The sequence below is a fragment of the Agelaius phoeniceus genome, chromosome Z (assembly GCF_051311805.1).
Source record: "Agelaius phoeniceus isolate bAgePho1 chromosome Z, bAgePho1.hap1, whole genome shotgun sequence".
NCBI lineage: Eukaryota > Metazoa > Chordata > Aves > Passeriformes > Icteridae > Agelaius > Agelaius phoeniceus.
The window spans coordinates 52,061,729-52,087,617 of NC_135303.1; the positions used below are offsets into that span (position 1 = coordinate 52,061,729).

The 25,889-nt window shown below is 39.3% G+C and overlaps 1 protein-coding gene across 1 annotated transcript in view; it reads left to right on the forward strand.

The window, feature by feature from the left end:
* Positions 1-5,441: 5,441 nt before the first annotated feature.
* ROR2 (receptor tyrosine kinase like orphan receptor 2) overlaps positions 5,442-25,889 on the forward strand; it is a 143,783-nt gene continuing 123,335 nt past the window's right edge. Inside the window, exon 1 of the mRNA XM_054652539.2 lies at positions 5,442-5,754. Coding sequence (XP_054508514.1) covers positions 5,442-5,754 — 313 coding nt within the window. The remainder of the gene's footprint in view (positions 5,755-25,889) is intronic.

Here is a 25,889-nt window from a genome sequence, read left to right on the forward strand (position 1 = left end):
CAACAAAATGCCCCCAAAACCAGTCCACACTGAATTAAAAAAAAAAAAAAGTCCTCATCTTTTATTATTTTCTCTCTCCCAACTTCCCCCATAACTGTCCTTTAGAAACTGACAGGCACATCCAGGCTCTCCAAAGAACATTCTCCATAGTCAATACCCCTTGGATGCTGACTTAAATTCTTCGTTCAATTCAGGTTTTTGACACCTTCACATCTGTCTGGATGATTTTTCAAAAAGAAATAATATAAGCTATGTAATGACTTGCAAACATCTGATGCATCTTTAAATTGAACTCTATTTTTATCCTACAGGGTGTATAAATCTTTGGTGTAGGATCCACTGACGTGGTTGTGTCTGTCTCACTGACATAATGGTGTATTTTTGCTCTTGCCTTATAAACTGCAGCACTTAGCATTTTATCCCAGTACTGTGGGCTTGGGTGGTATATTTATAGTTCTTTATGAACTCTGGAAGTAACTAAGGGTGTCAAGGATGAATAGTCAGCCTTTTTTTACTTTGCAGTCAGTCAAATGTCTGATGGTTGGTGCTCCAGTCTGACAGCCAGGACTTGCCTTGGAGTTTACATAAGTTAAATAGCTACAATTTTAATTGTTCCCATGCTATTTACAACACTGTAGCATGCTAGTGACATGGGATGGCTGACATAAACGACTGAAATAAATACACATAAGTAATTCAGTACAACTAACAAGATGATAATGAAAAATGTATGATAAAAGAACCTCGGTTTTATTTTTTTGAGCATGAGACTAAATGCCAAGATCACCTTTTACTGTAATCATAACAATTTCAAGGAGTACTTGAATCCTAAATTAAATCAAATCAGACACTCATGTTCTTGTTTAATTTACATAATGAAAACCTAAGCCTCAGTCCCTATTCAGACTTTTATCTTCAATAAGTCATTCTATAATTGTTTCACACGTTGGAATAATGGATACAGAAGAGAGATGCAGCTTTTTCCCCCTTTCAGTTTTTATGACTAGAGAGATTTGAGGGTGCATGAGTCTGAAGACACTGCAGGTTGCTCAAACCAGTGAGTGAGTGTGATTTTACAAGTTAGGGCAATTGGCTCTGTTTTTGGGAGTGTTGTCTGCATCCTGACTTATGAATCAAATGAAACACTTTGTTTATTGTTTCCTGTGGTTCTACGCATGAGAAATATCCTTGGTGATCTTCCTTTAATAAGAGTGTTGATGGTATGAATGCTTCCAGATTTGTTTATTCTGGTGTGTTGGCTCCTGTAGCAGTACTATTTGACAGGTTTGTGTATCTTGACCTGGAAACAAAAGCAAAGACATAGTTCCTAAGAAATGGGTGAAATACCTTTCTCCTGGTAGAAATGGGTTTTACCTTCTGGAGGTAAAAATAATTCCTTCAAATTTTTTATTCTCACCCTTTTAGTACACACACACACACCCACACACATAAATCTCTCAAAATCATATATATTTAAAGCATGAGAAGCAATGGTCTAAAAATGTGGATCAAAACCTGATTTTTTTTGTAGGAAAAGATTTTCTAATGAGTTTTTTTAAATTGTGGGGGTTTTTTAATATTTACAGTAATTTTGTTTTATTTAATATTTGAAATATTTAATTATTTTAACCTATTTAATAGGTTTGGTTTATTAAAAAAAAAACAACAAACCACAGAAATAGGCAGATAGACTCTAAACATGCAGTTCTTTATTTGAATAGCTGCTCCAAACTATTTTCTTTTTGTTTCACTAACTGTAACATTTATTAGGCGACCAACAGTCTCATCAAATTCCTACATTATGCTCAGTGTCTGAACAATCCAGCTGGGCTTTCTCTTGTGCCTTCCCACTTCCATCCAGAACTCTCCAGTTTGTTTGCATACAATGACAGACTCCAGTAAGTGGAGTAGAAGAGTCATTCACCAAGTCATTCCGTGAGGATCTAGATGTCAAGAAAGGTTAAGAACCCAGCTCTCCATAGGTTGGACCGGTATTTGCTGGGCTGACACATAACACTGAGCACAATCACCTCAGTTCTCTTCCAAAATATGCACTTCAGAAGACAGTGAGCAGAATTGTGTGTGTGGTCAGAATCAGGCACAGTTAGCCAAGAATCTCAAGTGCTGTAGCAGAAAAGTTTCTGGATCTCTGTGGAAGTGATCATTCGATTGCTGTGGCTGGGGCAGTTCTGAACGTGTATAACTGATCACACAAGGAATGTTTACACCTAACAGGATTCAGCTAAGAATGAATATTCAAGACTAAACAGGTGCATTTTTGCATTACAAATTTGGACTTTAGTGTCTGAATCTTGTGTTTTATGCCCAAATCCTTTTTTCAGCTTTGGCCAATCTATGTAATGTAGTTTAATATTGGAGAATAAAGCCCAAGAGCTGATCCTGAAAATGTGAAACATGCAGGCAATGTTTTCTGTGCTGCTTTCATCGCAAGAATAAAAGGATCTGGTGAGGAATTAATTTTTTGCTAAAGATAGTGTACCAGTTAAAGTTTATCTAAGCTTGCAGGATGATTACAGACACACTGAGACCTTCAAGTTGGAACCACATTTAATCTTACACTTTCTTTAAAGTCACTTTTGTTATATCTATTATGAAAGCAGACAAAAATGGCATAGGGAATCCACCCAAATTCTGTCAGGGATTCCCCAGGAAGGTTGTGCTGAATTCCAGCTTTGCTCATTGCTTTTAACTGCTCCTATCAGGCACATACCATATGGTCATGCAAACAAATACGTGCACAGCTTTTTTTTTTTCTCAGCTAGTGACAAAACAGTTTGAGGCCATATGCTGCACAACACATGTGATCTCTCTAATAGCTTATGTGAATTGGGGGAACCAGCTCAGAACGTGCAGTTGTTCCACATGTCTGTCTTTGCTGTACATGTTTTTCTACAATACAGAGTGAGAATTTGTGCTGTGGTTTCTTCACTGTAGTGACTTTACTTGCAATGTGAAATATGAATAGCAGTTTTTGTGGTTAGTGACAAAATAATTTGTGGGACTGAAGATGACTTAAATTCTCAGTAGCTAACTTGGCCAAGTCATTAAACGTTCATGAAACAACCAGTTTCCCCTCCCATGTCAGAAAAATTATTCACAACCAAAGTTTCTATCACATGCTAATTTATTCCCAAATGCAAAAAGTGGGTCTATATCCTATCTATATCCTAGTTATTTTGTGAGATCTTTCAGACCTTAAGAGAAAAAAATCAAAATATTATTTATTGTAATGATTATGCAAAATGTAGACAAATTTATGCAGACACTTTTATTTCCTATTAGGCTGGAAGGCAAGTAACACAGCTGTACAATCATAAATTTCACAGGAATAGAGAGTTTGAATTTGTACTTTACGCAAGTAATTGTTGCGGTTCTTTAACCACCTAAACTTTGTTTTAAAAGTCATAGCACTGTCTCTGCTTTAGTTTCTTGGGGACACTTCTTCACATTGATTTTATTTATCAATGTGCAACCAAATTTTTTGTTGATGCAGAGCTAAGAGGTGTTTTTAGTAAAGGAAGGTGCAGAAGGAACTGATCTTGATGAATTGAACTACAAAAAAGGGGGCTGGGGTGGATTAATGAGGTCAGGATTTTGATGCAGGTCTCTGCTGTTAGTTATACACAATTATAAGGAAAGAGGGAAGTAGATTTTCTAACACATCATAGTATACCTATAACTGGCCAGGTGCTGTAAATCACTGGTATGCATCAATCATTTCACCACAGAAAGGAAATTAAAAGTGCTCTAGTAGAAAAAGCATCTCCAGCACTGTGTCAACCTCAAGCCACTCATCATCAGAAAAATTAAATCAGACTCCCAAAATTTTGGAGGAGTGAGGGGATATTCAGTGTGGCAGGAAAAAGGATTAGGGTGATCAGGGAACACATAACTGATCATTTCAAAGGAAATTAAAAGATTTAGGTTTTTTTAGTGTAACAACATAAAGGTTGAGGCGTGAATCTGTCATTTTATGTCATAGAGAGGGTAAGTGGGAAGGGTAGTAATGGCACAAGAGAGAAAGAATATAAACTTATCTGAATATATATACTCTGGAATCAAAGAAGCAAAGTCTGGAACAGCCTTTAACCCAAGGAATAGAGTTTATAAAAAGGATCATCACTACTTTTCCCTTAGGTTTCATAAGTTTATAAAAGGGATTTTAAAATGTGTTGTTGTGATGGCAAGGGGCTGAATCGGTCAGTCCCTACATTCCTGCCAAAGAGGGATCAAGACCTCCCTTTGTCATTCTTAGGTGCCAGAAGAATTTTCAAGATGGAACTGAAAACTTGAGAGGAAAGAAGCTGAGTGCAAAAGAAGGAAGAAAGAATATGTTGTAAAGTTTGCCTTTGTTTGCATTAAAAAGTAAATTTAATGGAAAATTAATTTCACTAAAATTATTGTGAATTTAGAGCTTGATTTGGAGAAGAACTTAAAGGGATTTGTACGTATTCAGCATTACTCAGCATCAGATCTTTACAAATGAAATCTAAAACAATAGAAATGTATTTGCAGTGAAGACATCTAATTTAATATGCTGTTAAATTACAACTTTAAAAACGCAGATATTAATTGGTGAACTGTATCCTTGGAGATTATCTGCCAACTGTACCCTTGGCAGTTAAAAGGAGCCTGTTGACAGTTCTGCATTATCTTGGAATACTGATTTCTTTGAACTGCAGATGCAAACGAGGACAACTCCTTCTTTCCTCCTTCCGTCCATCACTAAAACATCAGCCCGAAAAGCTTACTTAAATTATGCTTAGAATGCTCTTACTTCTGGTAGTAAATAACTTGGAGACATTTTGAAACTTTTTGAAAATATTTGGAGATATTTTGAAACTATTTTTAAACTGTCAGCAGAATCTTTTCTGCCTGCTGAAGACAGAAAGCAAACTTTACTTTTGACACCCCATCATGAGAGAACCAGTAGAGCACAAAGAAGATCCCAGCCGCACTGGTTCTTGCTTCTCCGAGTACGTGCGGCGGGGCTGACGCCCCTGGGCGCTTTGGGGGCAGGAGAAACTGTGTTCAATCCACTGTTTCTAATGCTGCAGTGGTGCAAAAACTCTTCACTTGTGCAGCGAGGAGGAAGTAGGCAAAGGAGAAAAGCCGTAGTGGTTTTTGGCCGATGTGCCTTTCGCCCGCTCCTTTTTGTTTTACTGGGGATTTTTGTGAGGAAAGTTGCAGGCTCCTGAGGCTTCTGGGAGCAGGACTCGCCTTTCAGAGGGGGCCCAACTCCTGCTGGCTCCTGGTGACCGTCGAGTGCGGAGGGAAAAGTGTGCGCGGACTGGCCCGGGGCCGGGGCCGGGGCCGAGGCTGCCCCCGGCAGAGGGTGCCGGAGCGATGGGACTGTCCCTGTCCCGTCCGCCCCCCGGCGCCGCTCCCCTCCCCTGTGTCGAGTCCCGGGTGACGTTCGGATGCTGGGGAAGGAGGAGGCGGAGGAGGAGGAGGAGGAGGGGAAAGGAGCGCAGCTTCCTCCGCCCCCAGTCGGGGACGGTCCGTTAGCGGGAGCGCAGGGCCGCGGCGGCGGAGCCCGGGACGAGTTTGCGGCGTTGCCACCGGACCCCAGTGCGCCCGCAGGCGCTGCTCCCCGCGGCTCCCGGCAGGATCTGTGCCGCGGCGGCCGGGCGGGCAGCATGGACCCCGCGGCGGCGGCGGGACGGCGGGGGGCGGCGGGCCGCCTCCTGCTCCTGCTGGCGGCCGCCTCGCTCCTTCGCCTCCGCGCCGCAGGTAAGGCGCGGCACCCCTGGCTGCAGGGGAGGATGCTTCTGCTCTTCGAGTAGGGGTGTATGGGGAGAGGGGAGGCAGGGAAAGCTGCTCCTGTTCCTAGGAGAATTGCGCGTATCCATTTGGGACCAGCGGACCCGCCAGCATCCCCAGGTGGTGATTCATGTTGGCTACTTTTTCTTCCTTTCTTACCTTTTTACTTTTCTTTTATTTCCGCCCCCCCCGCCCCTTTATTTTATTGTCTTCCTTACTTCTTTCTCGCTTTCTTTCCGCCATCCTTTTTTTCTTCTTTTTTTTTTTTTCTTTCTTTTTTTTTTCCCCTCGGTTCTTCTTGGCACAATGGAAACCTGATGTTGTGTTCTTTACGAGGGGGCGGGGGCTGGCAGGAGGTGAGGGCAGCTACAATTTTTACCCCTTAGCGCATCCCCGCGCCCCTGCCCGGATCGGGGGACCGGCGCTCCGTGCCTCTTTTCGGTCGGCTCAGCGCTCCGGGGCTGGTTGGTAGCCGAGGCTGGTTGGTAGCCACTGAAGGGGGGCAGGGTCGAGGGAGAAAGAAGGAGAAAACAAAGGAAAGTTCGGGGTTTTGTTATTGCCGAGGGTGGATAGCAATGAGCGGAGCTTCCTCCTTCACTCTGCCCGCCTTCCAGCACTCTCCTCGGAATGGTTATAATAATGCGTTATTATCTGGGACATTGAGTGTTGCCAGAATCTCAGCGGGAACCAGAAGGGGATTAAAGTTGAGTGGGCGAGGGGGCAGCCGCCGTGCTTGCAGCTCATTTTGGGCTTTAGAGGGTCCCATTTTCTCTGTGTACCTGGCCGACCCTCAGGGACTGAGGAGGTCAGACTCTGGGCTCAGGAAACACTAGGACGCGCGGTTCAGTGAGCTCCGCGCTTGTTTTAAGGGCTGAATAAACTGTCCCTATTAACATCTGACCTTGCGCCGTGGCAGCAGCGGTGCGGCTGCTGAATAGATGCCAGTTTGTCCGGCATCTCCGAGGGTAGCGCCGTGATTTAGAGGCCTTAAGGGAACGTGTGGGGTTGGAGAGCCACGATGGTGTAAGACAGTTCCTGTAAAAGAAGCCACATAAACTTTTTTTTTTTTTTAATTTTTCCCTCTTCCACTCGCGCCTAAGTTGTGTGGGGCTTTCAGAGCAGGAAAGGGGAGGCTTAACATTTTCGTTTTCTCTGGGATGTGAAATGCACCGTCGAGGTAGGAGCTGCCGGATCCAGCTCTTTGATCTTTCATGAAGCCATTCTCTGGAAAATTGCCCTCTCCCCCTCTAGCAGCAGATAAACTTTACTCTCAAAGTCCTTCCCGGGAGTCCTTGCCCAGGCACTGAGGAAGCAGATGACAAGGCTGCACCATTTCCATGCCAGGTTTGTAACCCTTCCCGTTCTGTCCTCACCGGGCAGCGCGGGAGTTCGCCGGGTTAGCAGTGCCTTCCTCCCCCGCCTTTCCTGGCTTTAACTGAATTGCACCGACGTGCTGGAGGAGACCGATGATGTCTTTAAGGAAAAACAGTGATGCTGCAGATTAGAGGGGACTTGTTAATCAATTGCACGTTTGAAAGAGCTTTTCTTCCCTTTGTTGCTTTCGCTAATCCATTTAGCTCTCCCCGGGAGGTGACAGATGCCTATATTTCCTGTTATTCAGCTCCGGGAACCGAGGTCTTGCCATTTGTTGCTTTGCCATGAAGGGAGAGGGTCAGCAGAAAGCTAGAGGTCTGTGAGCTTTCCGGGGCGAGAGCAGGAGGCGGGCATGTTACAGCTCGCGGATTTGGGGTCAGTTCCCGTCGCCTTTATTTTTCTTAGAGCCTTTATTGCTTCCTTTGAAGAGGCTGCCCCGCTGCTCTGCCCCTCCTGCGGGGTCCCGAGCTCCGGGGGATCCCCCGGGGCCGCAGGGAGGATGGCCGTCGTCCTCCGGCGGTTGTGAGAGCAGATGCCGGACTGTCCGTCCCCGTGCCCGCTTCATCCCCTTTTCCCCGAGCAGCTCGCTCTGTTTTCCAAATGCAGCGGCGGGGAGGTGTGCACAAGCGCCCCGTGAGCTTCTTTCCTTTCTTCCTTCCTTCTCTTGCGCCCCGCTGCTGCTCCAGAGCACGATACGGCTGCCTCTTCACGGCCAGACTATCTCTGCTTTCCCAGAGCCTCCCCAGGGCTTTCCGCGGGGCGGAGGGGTGCGGGCTCCCGGGGACCTCTGGAGCTGCCCACGGGTGCCCGGCGCCGGGAGAGCGGACCGGAGCGGCGCTGGCAGTGTGGCAAAGGACCTTCGTCTCCTCTTGTGGGCGATGTGCTGCCCCGTCCCGCGAATGTACTGCCATGCTCTCCAGAGGCATGTCAGGTTTCAGCCTTCTCGGAGACAACATGAAATCGTAAATTACCATTAAAAGAGTGTTTGGGGTTTATAATTTTCTTTTGAGCGCTACCTCATAAACGGGCGTGTGATAATCGTCTCAACCACCTGTGGAAAGTGTGGATTCACTCTACTCGATGGGCATGAAGTTTGAGACTCCATTTTCTTTGAATAAGCAGCACAGTGGTTGAGAGCCCATAATCACAGCAATAAATTCTTGTGTACTTCTATTGTTGAGGGGTATTCTTCTGTTTAATTAGATTTGCTTAATGGTAAACAGAGTATTTGTTAATCTACATTTCATTTAAAAGTTTATTTTTGAAAATGTTATTTCAGCCTTTTCAGTGCTCACTTTTAGAATATGGCCAGGTGAGAGGCAACGTTGAAAATGGTGATGCAGAATGGACCCGGCTTACAGACTTTTGCCCCCTTGCCATTAAATAGGAAAGGATGTTTAATCAACTGGAAGTTAATGCTCATGTGACTTGAGAAATATGCAGAATGCAGCGTTTAAAGAAAAACCAACCAAAACACCAAAACTGTCAGCAGAATGTCTAGGAATGAAAACGTAATGGTAACTCATGACTATGGTTTTGAGAGCCCTGAAGTTTGTAAACTTCTACCTAACTTCATAAAGGAAATAAACCCTCTAATTTCAAACATTTTTACAATGTTTTTGGAGAAATTAATCCAAGTGTGGATTACTTCTGAATGCCTTTAAATGCTGAAGTAGAAAAAAGTTGTAAAATACTTAAATCTTAAAAGTTGCATAAGATTCAGCATGGCTTCACCCTGACTTTAATGCAAGAGATTCAGCTCTGGAAACTGTACACAAGTCATCTGATAAAAGTCAATCCATCTTTGAGTACAAGGAGTTCGCAGATAGCTTTTAATAAATTGTATTGACCACATTAACTATTTTTAGGTCAAATCTCAATCTTTCTAGCATTAATTAAGTTGTTAGTTTAGTGATGAAGTTTATCTCTGAGTCAAGAGTTGGCACTGAGTTTTTTTTCCCTCCTTGAGTGTCTCAATTAAATTAAGCATTTGTACTGGAATTGCACTTTTCCCCTTAATGTCTTTGTTGCTGTAAACAGCACATAAATGCAAGATGCTGGAAGAAAAGGACAAGATGACAGACAAGGCAAATTAATCCTATTTACTGAGTTTTCAGTTGTTTGCAGAAAAGCTGATCTTTTTTCTAAACTCACTGCACTTTGTCTAAGGTGTGAATAGCTTGCAGGCATTGGCATGGAAATCTGTTTGACCACTAATTAGGAAACTGACAGTCTTAGTCCACCAACCAGTGAGAAGGAAGAGTAAAAGGAAAGAATGGTAAGAAATACTGGGTTTTGTTTGATAGCTGTGGGAATCTTCTGTATAGAAGACTTGTGGAGCCCTTTTCATAGCTTATTCTCAGAGTCTTAAATTCACATTTTAGATTCAATAAAAATATTTTTTAGTAGCACTCAGCATCTCAAGCTTTTAATCGTACTTCTGATTGAGATAATTTATTTTAAAGGTCTCTTTCTATTCATTTTTTTAACATTGCAGATGAAGAAAAAATATTAAGCCAACTTTTTTTCATTTTTTCAAAAATACTTCTTTCTATAGACGTTCTCTATTGCCTTGTGTGGTTGCTCAGAAGGAAGAAATGCTACTTACAGTATTCCATCTAATTTATAGCATCTGTCACTATGTTCTCTGTGCAAAGAATGGTTTGCTATTTAAGTTTGTTTATTCATTGTGAGGCTGTTGCTTTATAAAGGAAGTTGTCATTAGGCTCAGCATGTCTGGAAAGCATGCAAGCACTCAAGTCTTCTAATCCAGTGACTACAAAGTAGTTAACGCTTCAAAGAGAAGGAACGACAGGATTTTGTTGCACTGAAAGAAGATGCATTGTTTGTTAATCCTACTTTTAGTTGTTACTCTACTAAAGACTGCTACAGCCTCCTAGTAATCATTTGAGACAAACATGGATTTTACTTGAATGACTGTCTTTTCTCTTGGTTTTGTCTACATGTAAGTAGTGACATGTCCCTTACCAGCTTTTTGCATTTACTTTTTCTGGGCCTTTGCCATACACCAATATTCACTTGCAGCATCCTACTAGATAATTTTGCTGATGTTTTCCACAGACGTGACTCACAAACAAGCTTTTTCTCTTGACATCTGTTTGTCCTCCTTGGCCAGCTTGGGAAAGAACTTCCTCTTCCAAGTGATGCCAGCTGGTGATCTTTTTTTAAAAACTAAAAATGTCTGTACACGACTTTCCGGGCCATAAAGTATACTTTTCAAAAAGTCAAAAGGTGATCTCTTAGCTATAAATTGTGACTTTGTCTTCTGGATGGCAATGGGCAAAAGCTTTCATTTAAGAACACTAACAAATCTGCATTGTAGTATCACTGAGAACAAGAAACCACACTAGAAATACATTTCACTAAGTAGTGCACTGATACTGCGATGGGCATAAGTAAATTAATTCCACCAGCGTTGAAGACCCTGTGAGAGTATCCTACAGACAGTTCCATCCTTCTGAGCAGGTGTTAAATCAGTCTGTGTCTATCTCCTTGAGCCATTGGGCAGATGCATCAGTAGTAGCGGGTGCTGTTCATGAAGCACAGGGAACATACTCCTCTGTGCTGATTGAATTAGCTCTCATGTATATTGGTGCCCTCTGGTTTTGCTGTAATGTGTGCCTGTGTTTGATGGTGAAGAAGGGTGCTATAGTAGCTGAGGGAGAGGAAGGGTATCACAGTATTACTGGTTCTGTAGAAAGTTTTTAAAGAATGAGTGTGCCTGTCCCTCTGAGTCTAGAGCAGAGTTCACTGACATCTCCTAAAGAGAAGGCTGCATGGTTGGTGAGGGCACAGTTTCACAGACACCTGAAGCTCTTGATTTATTTAGCTAAATCAGCAAGCTGGCTCCATTGCAAAGAAGCCATAGAGAACTGGAAGAACACATGGACGGAGAATTAGCACAAGAGATAAGGCACTTCTTTCTTCCACTGTAATTATTTTTGTTGAAGCAACAGAAAGGTGTTTTCTCTGGGTACAGCTTGCAGAAACAGCAAAGTGAAATTATTGGGGAACTGTTGAGGGTCACAATTTGCCAGAGTTTGGTTTGCAAGTGTGAGAAGCTGAATCAGGAAATTAGACTGGATCCCTAATTTGCCATTTTTTCCCTGAGTAATCCATCAATATCCCATGGGAGACATATCTAATGTACCTTTTGGATCTGAAATTTCTATTCAAGGTGTGATTTTAAGACAACAGCAAATAGAATCAGTATTCTTTCTTGACCAAAAAGCACCATGTGTATATTGTCGTACCTATGATACCTCTACTGAACTTCAATCTCTGTCTTGTACTTCGGTAGACTTCCTTTTGTATGAATGGCATAAACATTTAATTCTGTAACTTCAGGTTACTTGTCTTCATCCCTTGCCACTTGTGTTCATCAGAACTGCTCTATGGTGTTCATTTAGCAGTTCATCTGGTAAGTATGTTTTCAAGATGAAGTAGTTTCTCTAAATTATTTTCCTTGATTTGCACACTTTAAAACCTTAGCATTATTTTTTTCCCCTGTGGTATTGTCTGTGTAAGAAGAATGGCTTGACTGGTTGTATAAAGAGGAGGTAAATTTTGTAAGAGTTCTAAAATTCCGAAGGCTTGCTTTTCAAAACAATCTACAAAATTGTCTAGTTGAATCATTCATGAAACTAACAATGGATTGTTCTTACCAGAGCAGTAACACAGTCACAAATTCAGCTATTGTATAGATAGAGAACAGAAAATGTACCACAAAAGACAGGAGGAATTTTATTAATGTGTCCTTAAGTATAAAAATTATGGTTTGAAAATAATAAACTTGATTTCTACTGGTCAGAAACACTCTACTAAGTCAAATGAATAAAGAAGAAACCAAAAATCACAGAGCTCTACTAAAGGCAGGCTAGTGAGAGTGGCAGGCTGCTGCACAAATGGAGGAGATTGGTTTCTTCCATGTCTACAACAGAATAGATGGATATCATATCTCTAACTTGGTTGTAGAGGAGGCACAAAAGATTTTTTTGAATAAAAAATTTCAGGGGCAGAGATAAGCAGCCTAGGGAATTCCTAGGAGCAGGCTAACTCAAAGCGCACGCACCTCAGGTGTTGAAGCCAATTTCACAGGAAGACCTCAACATTGCACATTGAGGGACAGGAGGTCTGAGATGCAGCAGTGCCACCTGCTTGGATGAAGATGTTGTGGCACCTTGCTTGTTTGTTCTTCTTCTCTTTGGAAGCAGAACAAAGGTCTGATTGTATAAAAATAAAATGTCTCTGGAGGAAAAAAGCCAAGAAGGACTGTCCTAGAAACATTATTTCAATTTGCTTGGATATGAATGAGAAATTCTTCATATGAGCATATCAAAAGTATTGTTGACTAGAGCAAGGTCTGAAAAATGAGAAAATGGAAAAAAAAGAAGAAATATGGTATTACTTGACAGTCTTGGACTACAGCAGCTAAGTAACTTTAAAGTAAGTTCTGTCAATCTCTTGTATAAACCAATAAAAAATAAAACTGCTTGAAAGCTTAAGATGCCCTAACAATGTATAAAATTTTCTGTGTCATTCATCATCTGAAAGTTTAGGAAGAAATTACAGGATGTAAAGAGAATGCTGAGATTTTTTTTATACTTAAAGCAAGAGAGCACATATTCTGGATGATAAGTAAAGAAATGGTTTTGCTGTGCTTGTTTATAGTTTGGAAAAGTGACACAGCAGAACTGTGTTACAGAAAAAACCCAATAATAACACTAGATCTACTAATGTTGCAACAGTGTTTCCATATATAATAGAATTTATCCCTTCTTAAAAATCCAAAAGTATAAATAGGCAAGTGAAGGCTGTAGACAGAGAACCCAAATATAATATCATATGTACTCTTTTATTTCTGTTCTGGTTCTAAATATGTGTTGGTTTCCACATTTTACTCACAAAGTAGAGGAGCATTTTTAAAATAAAATATCCTTTTGACATGTGCTGCCCTGATGCATATTTGTCAAATAATACAAAACCTTGGAAACTGCATATCAGGGAGCTGACTGGACAAAAATTAGCCCTGCAGGATCCAACCCAGTTCTGGCCAGGCTCCCTGAATTGGCTTCCCTCCAGTCCCATGCATCCCTTATCCACCAGCATTGGTGTGGAGAAGAGATGATAAATGGCTGGGAGGGAGAGCACATGGCACCCCTGGCAGAGCAGCTTAAATTGCTGTGGAACCTCATTCTTGGAGGCAGAAATTGGATATGCAAAAGTATCAACATTATTGTGGGAGGTAGAAATTTTAGAGACAATTCCACAATATTATTGTAATTGATGGCTGCCTAAGATATGGATTGTGCAGAGTGAAGCTGAACCTGTGCGGTTTAAGTTAGAAAATTCTCACCCATCTCAAAAATCTAGTCTGCAAACAGGTGTTTGATTAGTTGTCAGATTCTCACCACAAACCACCTTGGCCGTTTGTCTTTGTGTTAGAACTCTTGAATCTTCAGCAGTTGTTGCTTAAGCTGCATTTTAGGAGTCCACTGAGTTTTTAATTGCATTATAGGTAAGAATAGATGAGCTTTGAAATTAAAGGTCTTAATAAAACAATAGAGTTTTTTCAGTACAATAAAGAAGGAAATGGACAGAATCTAAGTTTTGTGAAAATTTGAAAGACCTATTAAATCTTGAATATTCTGTAAGTTGAAAATACCAAGAATCTTGTATCATCTATCTGTAATTAGTTCTTTAAGTCTTACAACTACTGTACAGAAATACAGATCATGCTTCTTTTGAGTAGATGTGAAACATTTCTTTCAGCAAGTTGAAAAGAAAAAAAAGGGGAGGAGTCTATGGCAGAAAAAACAGAGAATTCCATTCATATAAGAATTTTCTTTACTGGGGAGTGGGAAATTAAAATAATTTATGATACTCTAGGAACTTGGTAGTTGAAGGATGAGCTTAAACATAAAAAAATGTTTTAAAAATTGTAGTTACAGTAGTGGTTAATGATGACTCCTTCCATGGTAGACCAGAATACCTTACAAAGGGAAAAGTGGTAGTAGTAGATAAAATTGCAAGCTTGAATAGGATCTGAACCAAACCTACATGAGAAAAACATATCTGCTTTATGTTGTTTAAATTTTAAAAATAACAGGGCTTCATAGCTCTGCCTGGAAACAATTTAATACAACAAATTGGGTTTTTTTTAAAGTATTTCCAGCCAGACCAGAAGCAGTACTTAATAAATACCTTGAAAGGGTGAGTCTGTTCTTTGGACTTGGTTTTGCAAACTCAGTGAATTTGGATGTTTATATCTGAAATTACAGATAGTAATCCAATCCATTTTTTCTAAAGCTGATCTCCCATTTATCTTTTTCTCTCTGAGTCAGTGTAGAAATATGATTCAGAAATCCATTTTGTAACAGTGGTAGTAGAGAAACTGTTACAAAGTTCATGATACTGTGGTTTTCAAAGCAACAGAAAAAAACCCAGCCGTGGTTCTTTGAAAGGTTATGTGTAGAGAGCTTTTGGAAAATGCTGCTCTTGAAAAAAATACACTTATTTTGCTAGTGTTTTATTTAAGAACATATCACATGTAGAAAATGTTTTGAAGAGGATCATGCTAGTCAAACACAAGGGCATACAGAATTAGGAAAGACAGGTTTCAGAAGTTACACTGGTCTGTAATCCAAAAGCCAAATTTAAAGTCAGGAGCAACTGTGATTCTGGAACTTGAGGATGATGTGTTTATGCAGGAAAGAACTGCAGAAACAAAGGTGTTGATTTATAGCATATTTTCAGAATTACAAAACCGGGAAAATGTTATCTCATATTTACTGAATATTTACTATGTTCACAGAGGCAATTATTAGAAAATCTTAGTTCAGTGTGAAACCAAAGAGTAAACTAGATGCAGTTTTCTTCCTGCAGGCAAGGTGTTATTGATCAGTGGAATACTTGTAATGTCATCTTTACTGATACTAAATCATATTGGTGTGGGATTTATCATTTCTAGAAGTAGAGAAAAATCAAACCTCAATACTGTGGCATTAGGCTCTGTAGAAATTTTTCTAGTGCCTTTACATCTGTTATATTTTCTAGGAAGACCAAGGTCTTCTGTGACCACAGTATGAAAAAGGGGGAAATAGGATCTAGAAGGATTTTGAGAGGTTGGATTATTTATTCTTCAAGACAGAGTCAACTTTAGCTGGCATAACCTATTCTCCAGAGGTGACAAGAGCAGAGATTCAGTGACTTCCACAGGCAGGCATACAGGCTTGTGATTACTTACACTTGTTTGCAATCCAAGTGCATTACTTCCTGTTAAAATTTATTCCTCTATTTTTTGCAATTGTAGTTGATTTTATTTTTCTGATCTCTAAAATAGTTCCTCAAACTTTTACATAAATTCTTCCCAAAAATTATCTTGTCTCCTTGTAGATATCTCTCTCAATATTCTCTTCACCACTACTGTGTTCTCAGCCTTTCCTCTTGCATCACATTTTCTGAATCTCATGGTTGTCCTCATTCTTCTCTACTGGACCTTCTCCAAAATGTCTTTCGTGAAGTGTGCTAATCAAAACTGGTATATTCTAGCTCATGCTGTACCAGGACCAGCTGAAGGAAGATGATTGTTTCCTATATTTACTGGATGACGGTTTATTTCCCAGATTGAAGCCTGACTGTTTTGTGGCAGGATACCCTTGCTCAAGCTCTGATCCACTCCAGATCTTTCACAAGGAATTGTTGCCAAGTCCCTGTTTGGTACCAGTGAAATGGTTTAAGCAGGAAACTTTCTGCCTGTCTTCACTCTATTGCCTGTCTTTATTCCCACCCTCTCCATACCATTTTTTTTTTTGCTGGTGTTTGATTCCATTTACTAAGACCAGAATGTTGGCAGCACATAACAGCTTGGTGTTGCCTATGGAGTTCAGTAAGGCAGATATCCATAGCACTGAAACTTGCAACTCTCCATTGTTTCACTAACCACAGAGACTTAACTCCAATGGTTTTCTAAGGAGCTGTTATTTGCCTTTGTATAAAATTTTGTGTTTCACCTATGAGTATATCATAGGGAACAGCTCCCTCCCCACTAGCACCTTCAGGCTATCATTCCATAGAGGATAATAGATGTCATATTGTGGTCCTCAGGAGCTAAACTTCTAGCAGCAGAAGCTCTTGTAACATGTGTAAGTCTTCTGTGGTTTCTTCTTAAATAACTTGGCTTTTTGTAACTTTCATTTCTATAACTCTGGTAATGTACATTTTCATGTTGTACCAGATTAATCAATTTGAAAGGCAGAGAGTTCATACCTGCCTATTTTGAGAAACTGATTTTTTTTTCAGAGTTCACATAAAGCCCATAGAAAATTTTCAAATGACAGTTTTCTCTCTCTCACTGTTAATATCATGCCTGCATCAATGTAATGAACTAAAATTGTACCCTTTAATCTCACACGGGGTCATGTATTTCTATTTCTTTTACTCTTCAAAGTCCCATGTTGAGTGAGTAGTTGCATGTTGCAAGACCAAAGCAATTAACTAAAACTACTCTAGCTTTGGAAACATATGATATAAATTCATTTTTAAGCATTAATACTTGAAATTAGTTATGGGTTTAAAATTCTGGAACTGATGTAAGAATAAATAGATGTAGTTGTCATTGTCTCTATGGGGTTTTCCTCATTTCCTCTGCATCATCCAATCCTCTTCCTTCATCTTATTTTTCTGTTCTTTGATTTAATAATTTTGTCTATAGCATGATTCCTTCTGACATTTGGGTGTTTTGTTGTTTGACTGTTTTCTTTCTGACTCCCATTAAATAGCACTTTAGATCTTAGGAATTCACAGATGTGCTATGGTTGCCCACTAAGTGCTTCAGTCATCCACAGTGGCTGTTCCTAGCTGTTTGGGAAAAAATGTCCCTGGTCAGCAGGTAGGAAAAATGCCTCCAAAGAGATGATTTTCTGTGACTGAACAATTAGCATGCTCCTTTGTAACTCTTGTTGCTTGAGAAGCTGCTGGTATCAGCACCTGTACTTAATTTAACATGAAATAGAAGACTAAAGTTATGAAAGAGTGGTATGGGAACAGGTGGTGTGGATGGACATGTCTGAGCAGAGTGTCTGGACTGTGATCCAGTTTATGATGAAAATAAGTGTGTGTGGGGTATAGAAATGGAGTTAGGGTTGTAAGAATGTGTGCCAGCAAATTTAGGGGAGTTTAATGTGCTCCTGAGTGTGGAGTGGCAGGGAATTGGAAACTTTAGCTGTGGCACCACCACCATGGCTGCAGTGCGGTCTTTGGGAAAGTCCTACCTTATACTGTGGTTATTTTTTTTCTTTTTCAGGACATGCAGTGCATCAATGGCTATGTCTTTCACCCTGCTTGTATAGCAAGCTTTGCTTAGGAAAAAGAAGGGAAGTGAAATTGGGCCTGCTGTGTTGGCCAGGCTGTATTTCAAGTACCATCTTGGATTTGAAACAAAGTGACTAGAGGTGTGAAGGGAGATTTCATCATCAGGTTCTGCCCCTTTGGGAACCTTAATAGTGTAGAAAAAACAATGGACTCTGTTTATTTAGGAAAAAAACATGCTTAGTTTTTCTGCATGTCAAAACCATAGTTTTGAAGTCGTGAAAATCATTACATCCTTTATTGTTGTAAATGTCTAATGTATAAAACTGTTTGTGTTTCCCCCCCCCCCCCCCCCCCCCCTTTGCTGCTTTTCCTAGTTCAGGATTGATTTCCCCTAACCCTTTTATTTTTTTTTTCTGCCCCCTTCCTTTATTTTCCCCCTTTTCCTTTATTCCCTCCCCCCTTCCTTTACTTTCTTTCCTCCCCTTTCTTTTCTTATTCCCATTCCTTCCTTTCTTTCTTTCTTTCTCTTTCTTTCTTTCTTTCTTTCTTTCTTTCTTTCTTTCTTTCTTTCTTTCTTTCTTTCTTTCTTTCTTTCTTTCTTTCTTTCTTTCTTTCTTTCTTTCTTTCTTTCTTTCTTTCTTTCTTTCTTTCTTTCTTTCTTTCTTTCTTTCTTCTCCCTTTGAACTGATGAAACCACTCTCTTTGGTAATTCTGAGTCAGTTGGGTCAGTTCTGAGCTTTTCTGTGCAGAGACTGCCAAGATTTTAGAAAATATGTGGTGGTTTTGGGATTTAGTTATATGTCCAAAAGGGACAAGATTTGAGACCTCCAAATGTCTTTAATTTAAAACCATAATTTGGAAAGGATCTTTCCTTAGTCCCAAGAGAAAAAAGTCAATACTTTCATTTATACAATTAGTCATCATTCTCTTCACCATTAGGGTTATCCTCCCTCCTGAAAAGGCTACAGTTTGTTTTGCTGCCTTAACAAAAATGAGTTCAGTTGATTTAATGTTCTGTTTCATGATGAAGTGTCTTATCTAGGTCATAGTTTAGCTGTTAACAAGATATTTATGAAGTGGTAAGAATTCTCTGCTCTGCGGTGAATTTAGTCTCTAGAGTGGGGCAAAATGCTATTTAACTAGCAAATAAAGCAGTTCAACTTCAAATTATGTCAAAGTTGACTGCAACAATTTTAATCTTTTAGTAACCTCCTAAATATGTAGAATGTCTGGAACTGCTCAAAACTTCAGTAATTTGACCTCTGCTGTAGAAAAAGCATTTCACATGAATTAATATTGTAAGTAGCTATCCAAGGAAGGGATTTTTTTTTTTTGATTTAGAAACCAAGTTAATACTTTTATAGTATGTGCAGACTGTAAAGCACAGCTAAAGACTAAGAACATATTCCTGAGCTCACTTTTTCGGTACCCAAGACTTATTTTACTGGCTTATCAATTACAGGGCTAAATCCTTGTAAGTATTTGAAGCTGCTATTTGTGATACTTGCTTGGGATTGTTTTGTCTGCCATGTAACAATGTTGTCAGCAGATATTTCCCTAATTTCTGCATAGTTTTTATTGGTGTTTAACATAATTACAGCCATAGTGGTGAAGGCACAAGCAGTAGAAGTATGAGTTTTCTATGTTTCCCAGACATACAGTGTAAATGGGGACTTTTTAAAAGGAATTCTGTATGAACCACTGCTTCACCATAAACCGCTTTGAGAGCAACATTGTTTGATATTTCATTTATGTCTGTTGAAGTAGCAGTGGTATGTTTCTGTGTCTCTTATGTTTACTAAAATAACTGTATGTGAGCCCTTCTCTCTTCAGCTGTGTATCAGTAGTTTTTGCAATACATATAGACTAGCACTTACATGATAAGTGAATAATTAGTGACTTACATCACTAATTCATTGATGATGTTTCATTAGCTCTAGAGTGCCACCCCAGCTCTGTGGAAATAGTTTTGATTGGATTCTCAGAAACTTAATTTTCCTTGTATTTAATTTACATGAACAGCCATTTCTATGGAGTCCCTATTTCTGGCTTCATCTAGACAGGCAGATCTTTGTAGAGTCTAACATGGAATAGAATAGTTGCTTTAATCTCCTTTCTTTATGTTTTCATTTGTATAATTATACATATGAATGAAAATAAGTCTTCATGAAGATTTGATTTCCTGACTAATGTGTATTTTTGCATTAAGATGGTTTATAGTTCAATGTAAGTTTATGTTGAACTGGACAACAGTGAGTGAACCTGAACCATCTAAAGACAAACTCAACTATGACTCCATGAGACTGCTTGGTTAAGGAAGAATGTGAGCCATGAGTTTTTCATACCTAGGATCCCACAAAACTGTGCAAAAATCTATAGACTGTTCTGCCATTTCTCCCCCAAGCAGCTGTGCTGGGATGAAAGATCTTTAAAAGATTTGGTTTCATGAGCATATTTTCCATTTTATTTTACTTCTAAAGCAGTTGTCTTCCAGAAGGATGAAGACATTCATTTGTCTCTCAGGTAGTGGCATTATAAATTGCATAAGGAGCAGTGCTGTTCTGGAAGCAATCTCTACCTTTTCTATAAGATGGATAATTAAACTTTATTAATTAAGGTAGCATTTTTACCTCTTTGAAAAAGGTAATAATGAGTTTGTAAGAGAAAGTCTGTAAATTTGTAAGTTTCTTTCTCTGTAAGCAGCCATATTCTCTTGTGAACATGAAGTGGGTTTTTTTTAACGTGAATAATAGACTTTAAAAAATAAAAGGTCAGACCTAAATGATCATAGTTTACCTTCAAAAAATTTGAACTGAAAAACATTTCACTTGCCAGATATGCATTTTTGTGTTACTTCTGCACCCATTAGTGTTCAGCATCTCAAACAGAACAGGGAGTCTCATTTCACTGATACAGTCATAGCTGTTGGTGCTATCTTGTTTTGTAGAGTCAGTAACACCTTCTGAAACTCCTGTTGCCACAGCCAACAAAATAATGTTATTTAGTTTTAAAATTATAGGAGAAACTGAGATAGTCTTGTTTATGAGAAAAATAGGGTAGAAGGAAGTGTGAAGTGTGCTGGGAGCAGGGAAGTTTTAGTGAAAGCAGGATTTTCTGTACAGCGTGTCCATGCACACGTGGCACCAGACGTGACTGTGCATTTGCCAATAATATGGTGTTTAATGGAGAACTTGCAAAAGTCTGTGAAGAGAAAATGAAAGATCAAAATGCTAAAACAAAAGCGGTATGTCAGACTACTTGCTTTGGATTCAAGTAGTCAAGTAACTAGCTTGCTTATATTTTTATCCAAGGAAATATAAAATTTGAGCTCTTACTGAATTTACATATCCTGGAATACCCATACCCTACTGTATTTAAGTAACTTTGACTAATTTCTCTGGTTCATTCAAAATGATTACTTGTTAAAAGGAGAGAACAGATAACACAGCATAAATGGCAAAAACCTAACAGCATTTTATGAACAAGTAGCATCATGAACAACTTATTACCAATCAGAAGTGTAAAGAGACATATAAAAGTCTGTTTCTAAAACAGAAAGTATAGAAAAAACTAATATTGAAACTAAAATTTCATAACTGGATGGAAACCAACAGCTGTTCTAAAGTGACTGAATCTCACATCATATCTTGATAAAATGGGTTTATTAAAAGATAGGAAAATGTACATGAACAGTTGAATAATTGACTTGTGGAATCATTGTGACTTATGTTTTTAGTACATGTTTAGAGAAAATTAGTATTTTTCTAATTTATATCAGTGAATAGAAAGTTAAAATATTTTATCTACTAGGTTTCTATTAGTAATTATTCTATATGCCATCCTTCACTCAAGCAGGTAGCAAGCTTTTAAAGTGCTTTTGTGAAGGATGGACTTCCAGGCTTCAGAAGACACTGACATTTTTGTAGACATAGGAGAAGGGATTTGGTCTGAAGGAAGAAATTGAAATAGTGAAATAGTGGAGAGTTTTATTGGGACCAGAAAGCTGAAACCTCATCCAGACACTGATGCTGTAGAAAGAACTTACCATAACTGTGTATAGGGTTTTTTGGGTTTGTTCATGGTAAATTTTTTTTGGGGGGGGGGGGGGTTTAGTTGGTTTAGTTTTTGGGGTTTTTTTGTTTGTTTTTTTTTGGGGGGGGTTTGTTTGTTTGTTTGGGGGTTTTTTGTTTGGTTTTTTTTTAGTTGGGTTTGGTTTGGGGTTTTTTTCTCCATTTTATTTTACAGGAGAAACTGCACATCTTTAATGGAAGAGGTGGAACAGTTCATTTTCTCAAAGTGAATTTTAAGATACTGCTGACCACAGGAGAACCAAACACTGCCAGGGCATTTTGTCTGCAGTTACTTTTTTTCCCCTCATCCTTTATCCTTTTTTATATGATTGTAGAATGCAAAGGCTGATGCTGGCTATAAGGTAATACTACAAAAAGTGTAATGCTCATCTTCAGGTCTTATAAAATGGAAGGATTCTGTTGCAGTGAAACTACAGTGAGGGTAATATTAAATAATTTAGACTGTCTTAGATTTGACTGATGATGTTTCTGTGTCTTGAAGATATCTTAGTTTAGAAAGTCTGTGTTCAGGCAAATTGGCCTTCCCTTGAAACATTATAGTTACTGTAAATACCAACATTCCTCTTGCTTCTTGTCAAAATACAGGAAAGTATTTAGTCTTGCACTTTTGCATGTCTTTGCAATTGCTTCTTGTTGTATTTCAAGATATCTGTTGGTTTTGGTTTCTTTTGTTTTTCCCTTTTTATTTAGTTAAATGATGGCTGAATGATATTTGGATTGCTTGACTATAGTTTATAGCCATTCACTTTTTTTTTTCCCCTCCAAGGGCAAATCAGAAAGGTGGGATATTTTAGACCACTAGTAGGCTAGGGATTCTTTCTGAAGGCAAACTGGTTAAAATTAAAGAAAGTTTAAAAATTTTGCTTTGTGAGTCTAATTTGTAGTAGCTTGATAGATATTTTAATGGATGTGTATATTTTTATGTATGTAGAAGTGTATATAAATGAAGTGTAGTCTTCTCTGAAGTTTGAAAATTTTCATTTGCCTAAATGTTTTTTTTCTGTCTTTGTTTCATTGTGTATTGTCCTATCCTATTGATAGAACCTGATTTTGCTTTTTATTTCACTGGATCGAGTGTCCTTGGAAATTTTGCTCATAAATCTGCTTTAGTTTACAACAGTTTGCTTATCTTCAGGTAGATCTTGGTATTTTTACTGAGAGAAGACCTTCTGAGAGTGCTGGAGGAGTTGAATACACAGCCCAGCAAATGGTCATTTGTGCAGTTTTGCTTGAGAGACTGGATGACAGTGTGGTCATCCTGAAGAGACTGATGTTCAGTTGTGAGATGGATAATAGGGCAAGGAATGACAGAAAATGAAAAGAATTGAACATTAGTTAGGCTAGACACTGAATAGGAAAATGAAGTGGAAATACACACCATTTGGGGAAAATTAGGGTTGGAAGGGACCTCAATTCCTCGTGGGATCCAGGCCTCAAAGCAGGGCTAACATTTCTGTGGCTACTCTGCCTTTTAAGTTACCTCACAAAAGAAAAACGATATCACTAAGGCATTTTTCATTTCTTTTGGCAGTCATGTTTTACACTGTCTTTCACATCTCCTTTTTTCTGACTCTGCAAGAATTGTGTCTTGAATTAAAAGAAGTATGAGTCAGATTTCAACCTGTAATGCTTGACTGCATGAGGACTGATTTGACAGCCTGAGGTTGCCATCAGCATTTTATTTTTACTCTATGCATAATAGGAACGATACTCTGAGTCAGTGGGGAGTGGAGATCCTTATTTAGTGCTTTGAAGATGAGGTTATATAGCTGTAGTTGCTGACAATACCCGACCCAAGCCCTTTCCCTTTAGTAGGCAAGGCATCATTTTGTGATTTTTTTTTATTTGCATTGTATACTTTATATTTGAAAAGGAATTGTTTAAAAGTGTTGTCTCGCCTCAAGAACTCTTGTTATATTTAAACAACTGCATTTTCTGATTGCCCTTGACCAGTAGAATCTGAGCTGTCATTATATTTTCCTAATATAATTTAGGTAGATGCCCTAGCTCCTAGCTCCTGTGTGTCTCTGACAAATTTGAAAATGATTCCAGGTTTATTACTCTACTCTTCAGCCTTTCAGAAGAGTTTTCTTCTCCCCTTTTTCTGTGATCAACAGTCAGTCTGTAAAGTTGTGCAGTTCAGAGTGTAAGAGCAGAAGGGAATAATGACTTCTTTGCATTTCATTAAATGTGTGGTGTTGTGATTTGTGTTGCATTTTGCAACAATTTGGGAAGCAACATTTGCAAATTTGGGAAACATTTGCATTGTATGCAGTGGTGAAATTTGGCCAAAATTTTCTAACTTGGATGTTTGAAGTTGCTTGTAAATTTTAAGTAACTCCAGAAAACAGAGTATCTGTATCTGATTTCTTCAGAAAAAACACATGCTTTTTAAATTTTAAAGTATTTTTCATGGCTTTTAGTCCTATTGTGACATACCATGTACAAGAAGAATATTTCTGGTAGGGGACTGTACTCTGCATAGGAGTCAGCATTCATATTCTCCCTTCAGAAAGATGGCTCAGTTCCAATATACTGTTGTAACTGTGACAAGCATGTAAATTAAACACAAAATATTCTTTTTTCTTGTGTATTAACAGTGTCATTGTTTTGATACTGATTTTTCAACCATCTTTTGCAGAAAGGCCCTGGATTTTAGCCTTGAGTATTCAGGGCTCACTTGGAAACCTGTCTTGTGGATTCTTGGCCAGTTAATAGTTCCAAGTGGATGCAATTTAATAACCCTTGTGCTGTTTTGATTTGCCTCCCACACCATCTGGTCTATGTCTTTCTCCTGCTCTTTTTTTTTTTTTTCCTGTCTTAAAGGATAGTATTTTTTCAATAATTCAAACTTTCAGGCATGTCATCTGAAAGTGTAGCTTGCTCTGAAACTTCCCTGTGCAATATGTATTCCCAGAAAGAGGGCTTTCTGTATATACAGGAAAAAGAACATGAACAGGAACCTGTGGACAGGTTGGAATGGCAGGAATGTAGTGCACACTAAAGATGTCTGTTTCTTCACACTGAAATATTGTTTGAACACATTTCAAGAGTTAAATTATTTCATGGCTCCAAGGTTTCCTGGATGGCTCTCTGTATTTCTCTCTAGTGGCCTCCACATTTAATTATTGGAGAGTGGCAAGAGATGTCTTCGAAATACAAAATCATTCAGCCTTTGCTGAGATGCAAGTTAAGTGTTGTGATGAAGCTTGTAGTCTACTAATTGAGCTTATTTGTACTTGATTTAGTAAAGATAACTTAGAGTAGTGCTAATTAAGCTTAGCTCTGTTTGTCATAATTTGAAAATACTGGGTGAAAAATTTGTTCATGTAGTGAGAGGGTGTAAATTCTTGACAACATTTTTTCAAATTTTGGGCGATCATTTGTCTGCATAAAGGACAAGCCTGGGTGCTTGTCCTTTAGCCTTTATGTTTAAAAAAGTTCCTTTAGCCAGTGTTCAGTTTATTTCTGATTTATGTATTTTTTTTTGTTGATCTGATGTCTGTGCTGTGTAGGCTGGAAAGACTGAAGGGGTGGGGTGGGTTCTGCTCTGCCCCACGTTGTGGGTATTGTCTGGGAGTAGTACAGGAGAAGCACCAGGTGGCCGAGCAGTGGCACCAGCTGAGGGCTGAAGGTGGCCATCTTGGGTTTGGTTGGGTTTGTGTTGCTGTCTTCACTGTCTTCAATTCAAGTTCAAATTGCACCCTTCCTCAAACAGGTGACAGTGGCGTCTGGCTCTGGGCAGGGGGTTGCCCACAGCCCTGTGCCCAACTGTGCCTGCTTGGCCTGTGCCTGATTCAGGTGCCTGATTCCCCTGGCAGAGAAAGTGAGTTAGGTGGGTCCAGGTGGCCTGTGAGGCATTGACTTCTGCTACCTCAAGGATTTCACTAACCTGTTGTCCCTTTTGGCACCCCTTTACCTTATCGTCAGGTCTGTATTTCAGTACTGTGGCACAAACTCTTACCTTACACTTCCCAGCCTTGCTTCCCTCCTCTAAGAGGAGGAACTGGCTGTTCTGAAGTAAGATGCCCAGCAATCCCTTGTCATAGATGCTGATATCTGTGAGATAAATTTTCAAGCATTGCTTAATATTTTATTCTTTCCTAATCATGGGTGCTGTACATATTTCAGAGTTCTATGTGAAGATGTTCCTTCTTCCAGAGCTGCCCCTGTGATGATGGATGGTGATCTTGGGGCAGGAAGCCAGTGTATTTACAATCTCCATTTTGCCTAGCAGAATGACTCTGATGCAGTCCCTTTTACCTTTCCCCACCTTCTTCTCCAGCAGCCTGGTTTTCTTCACCAAAA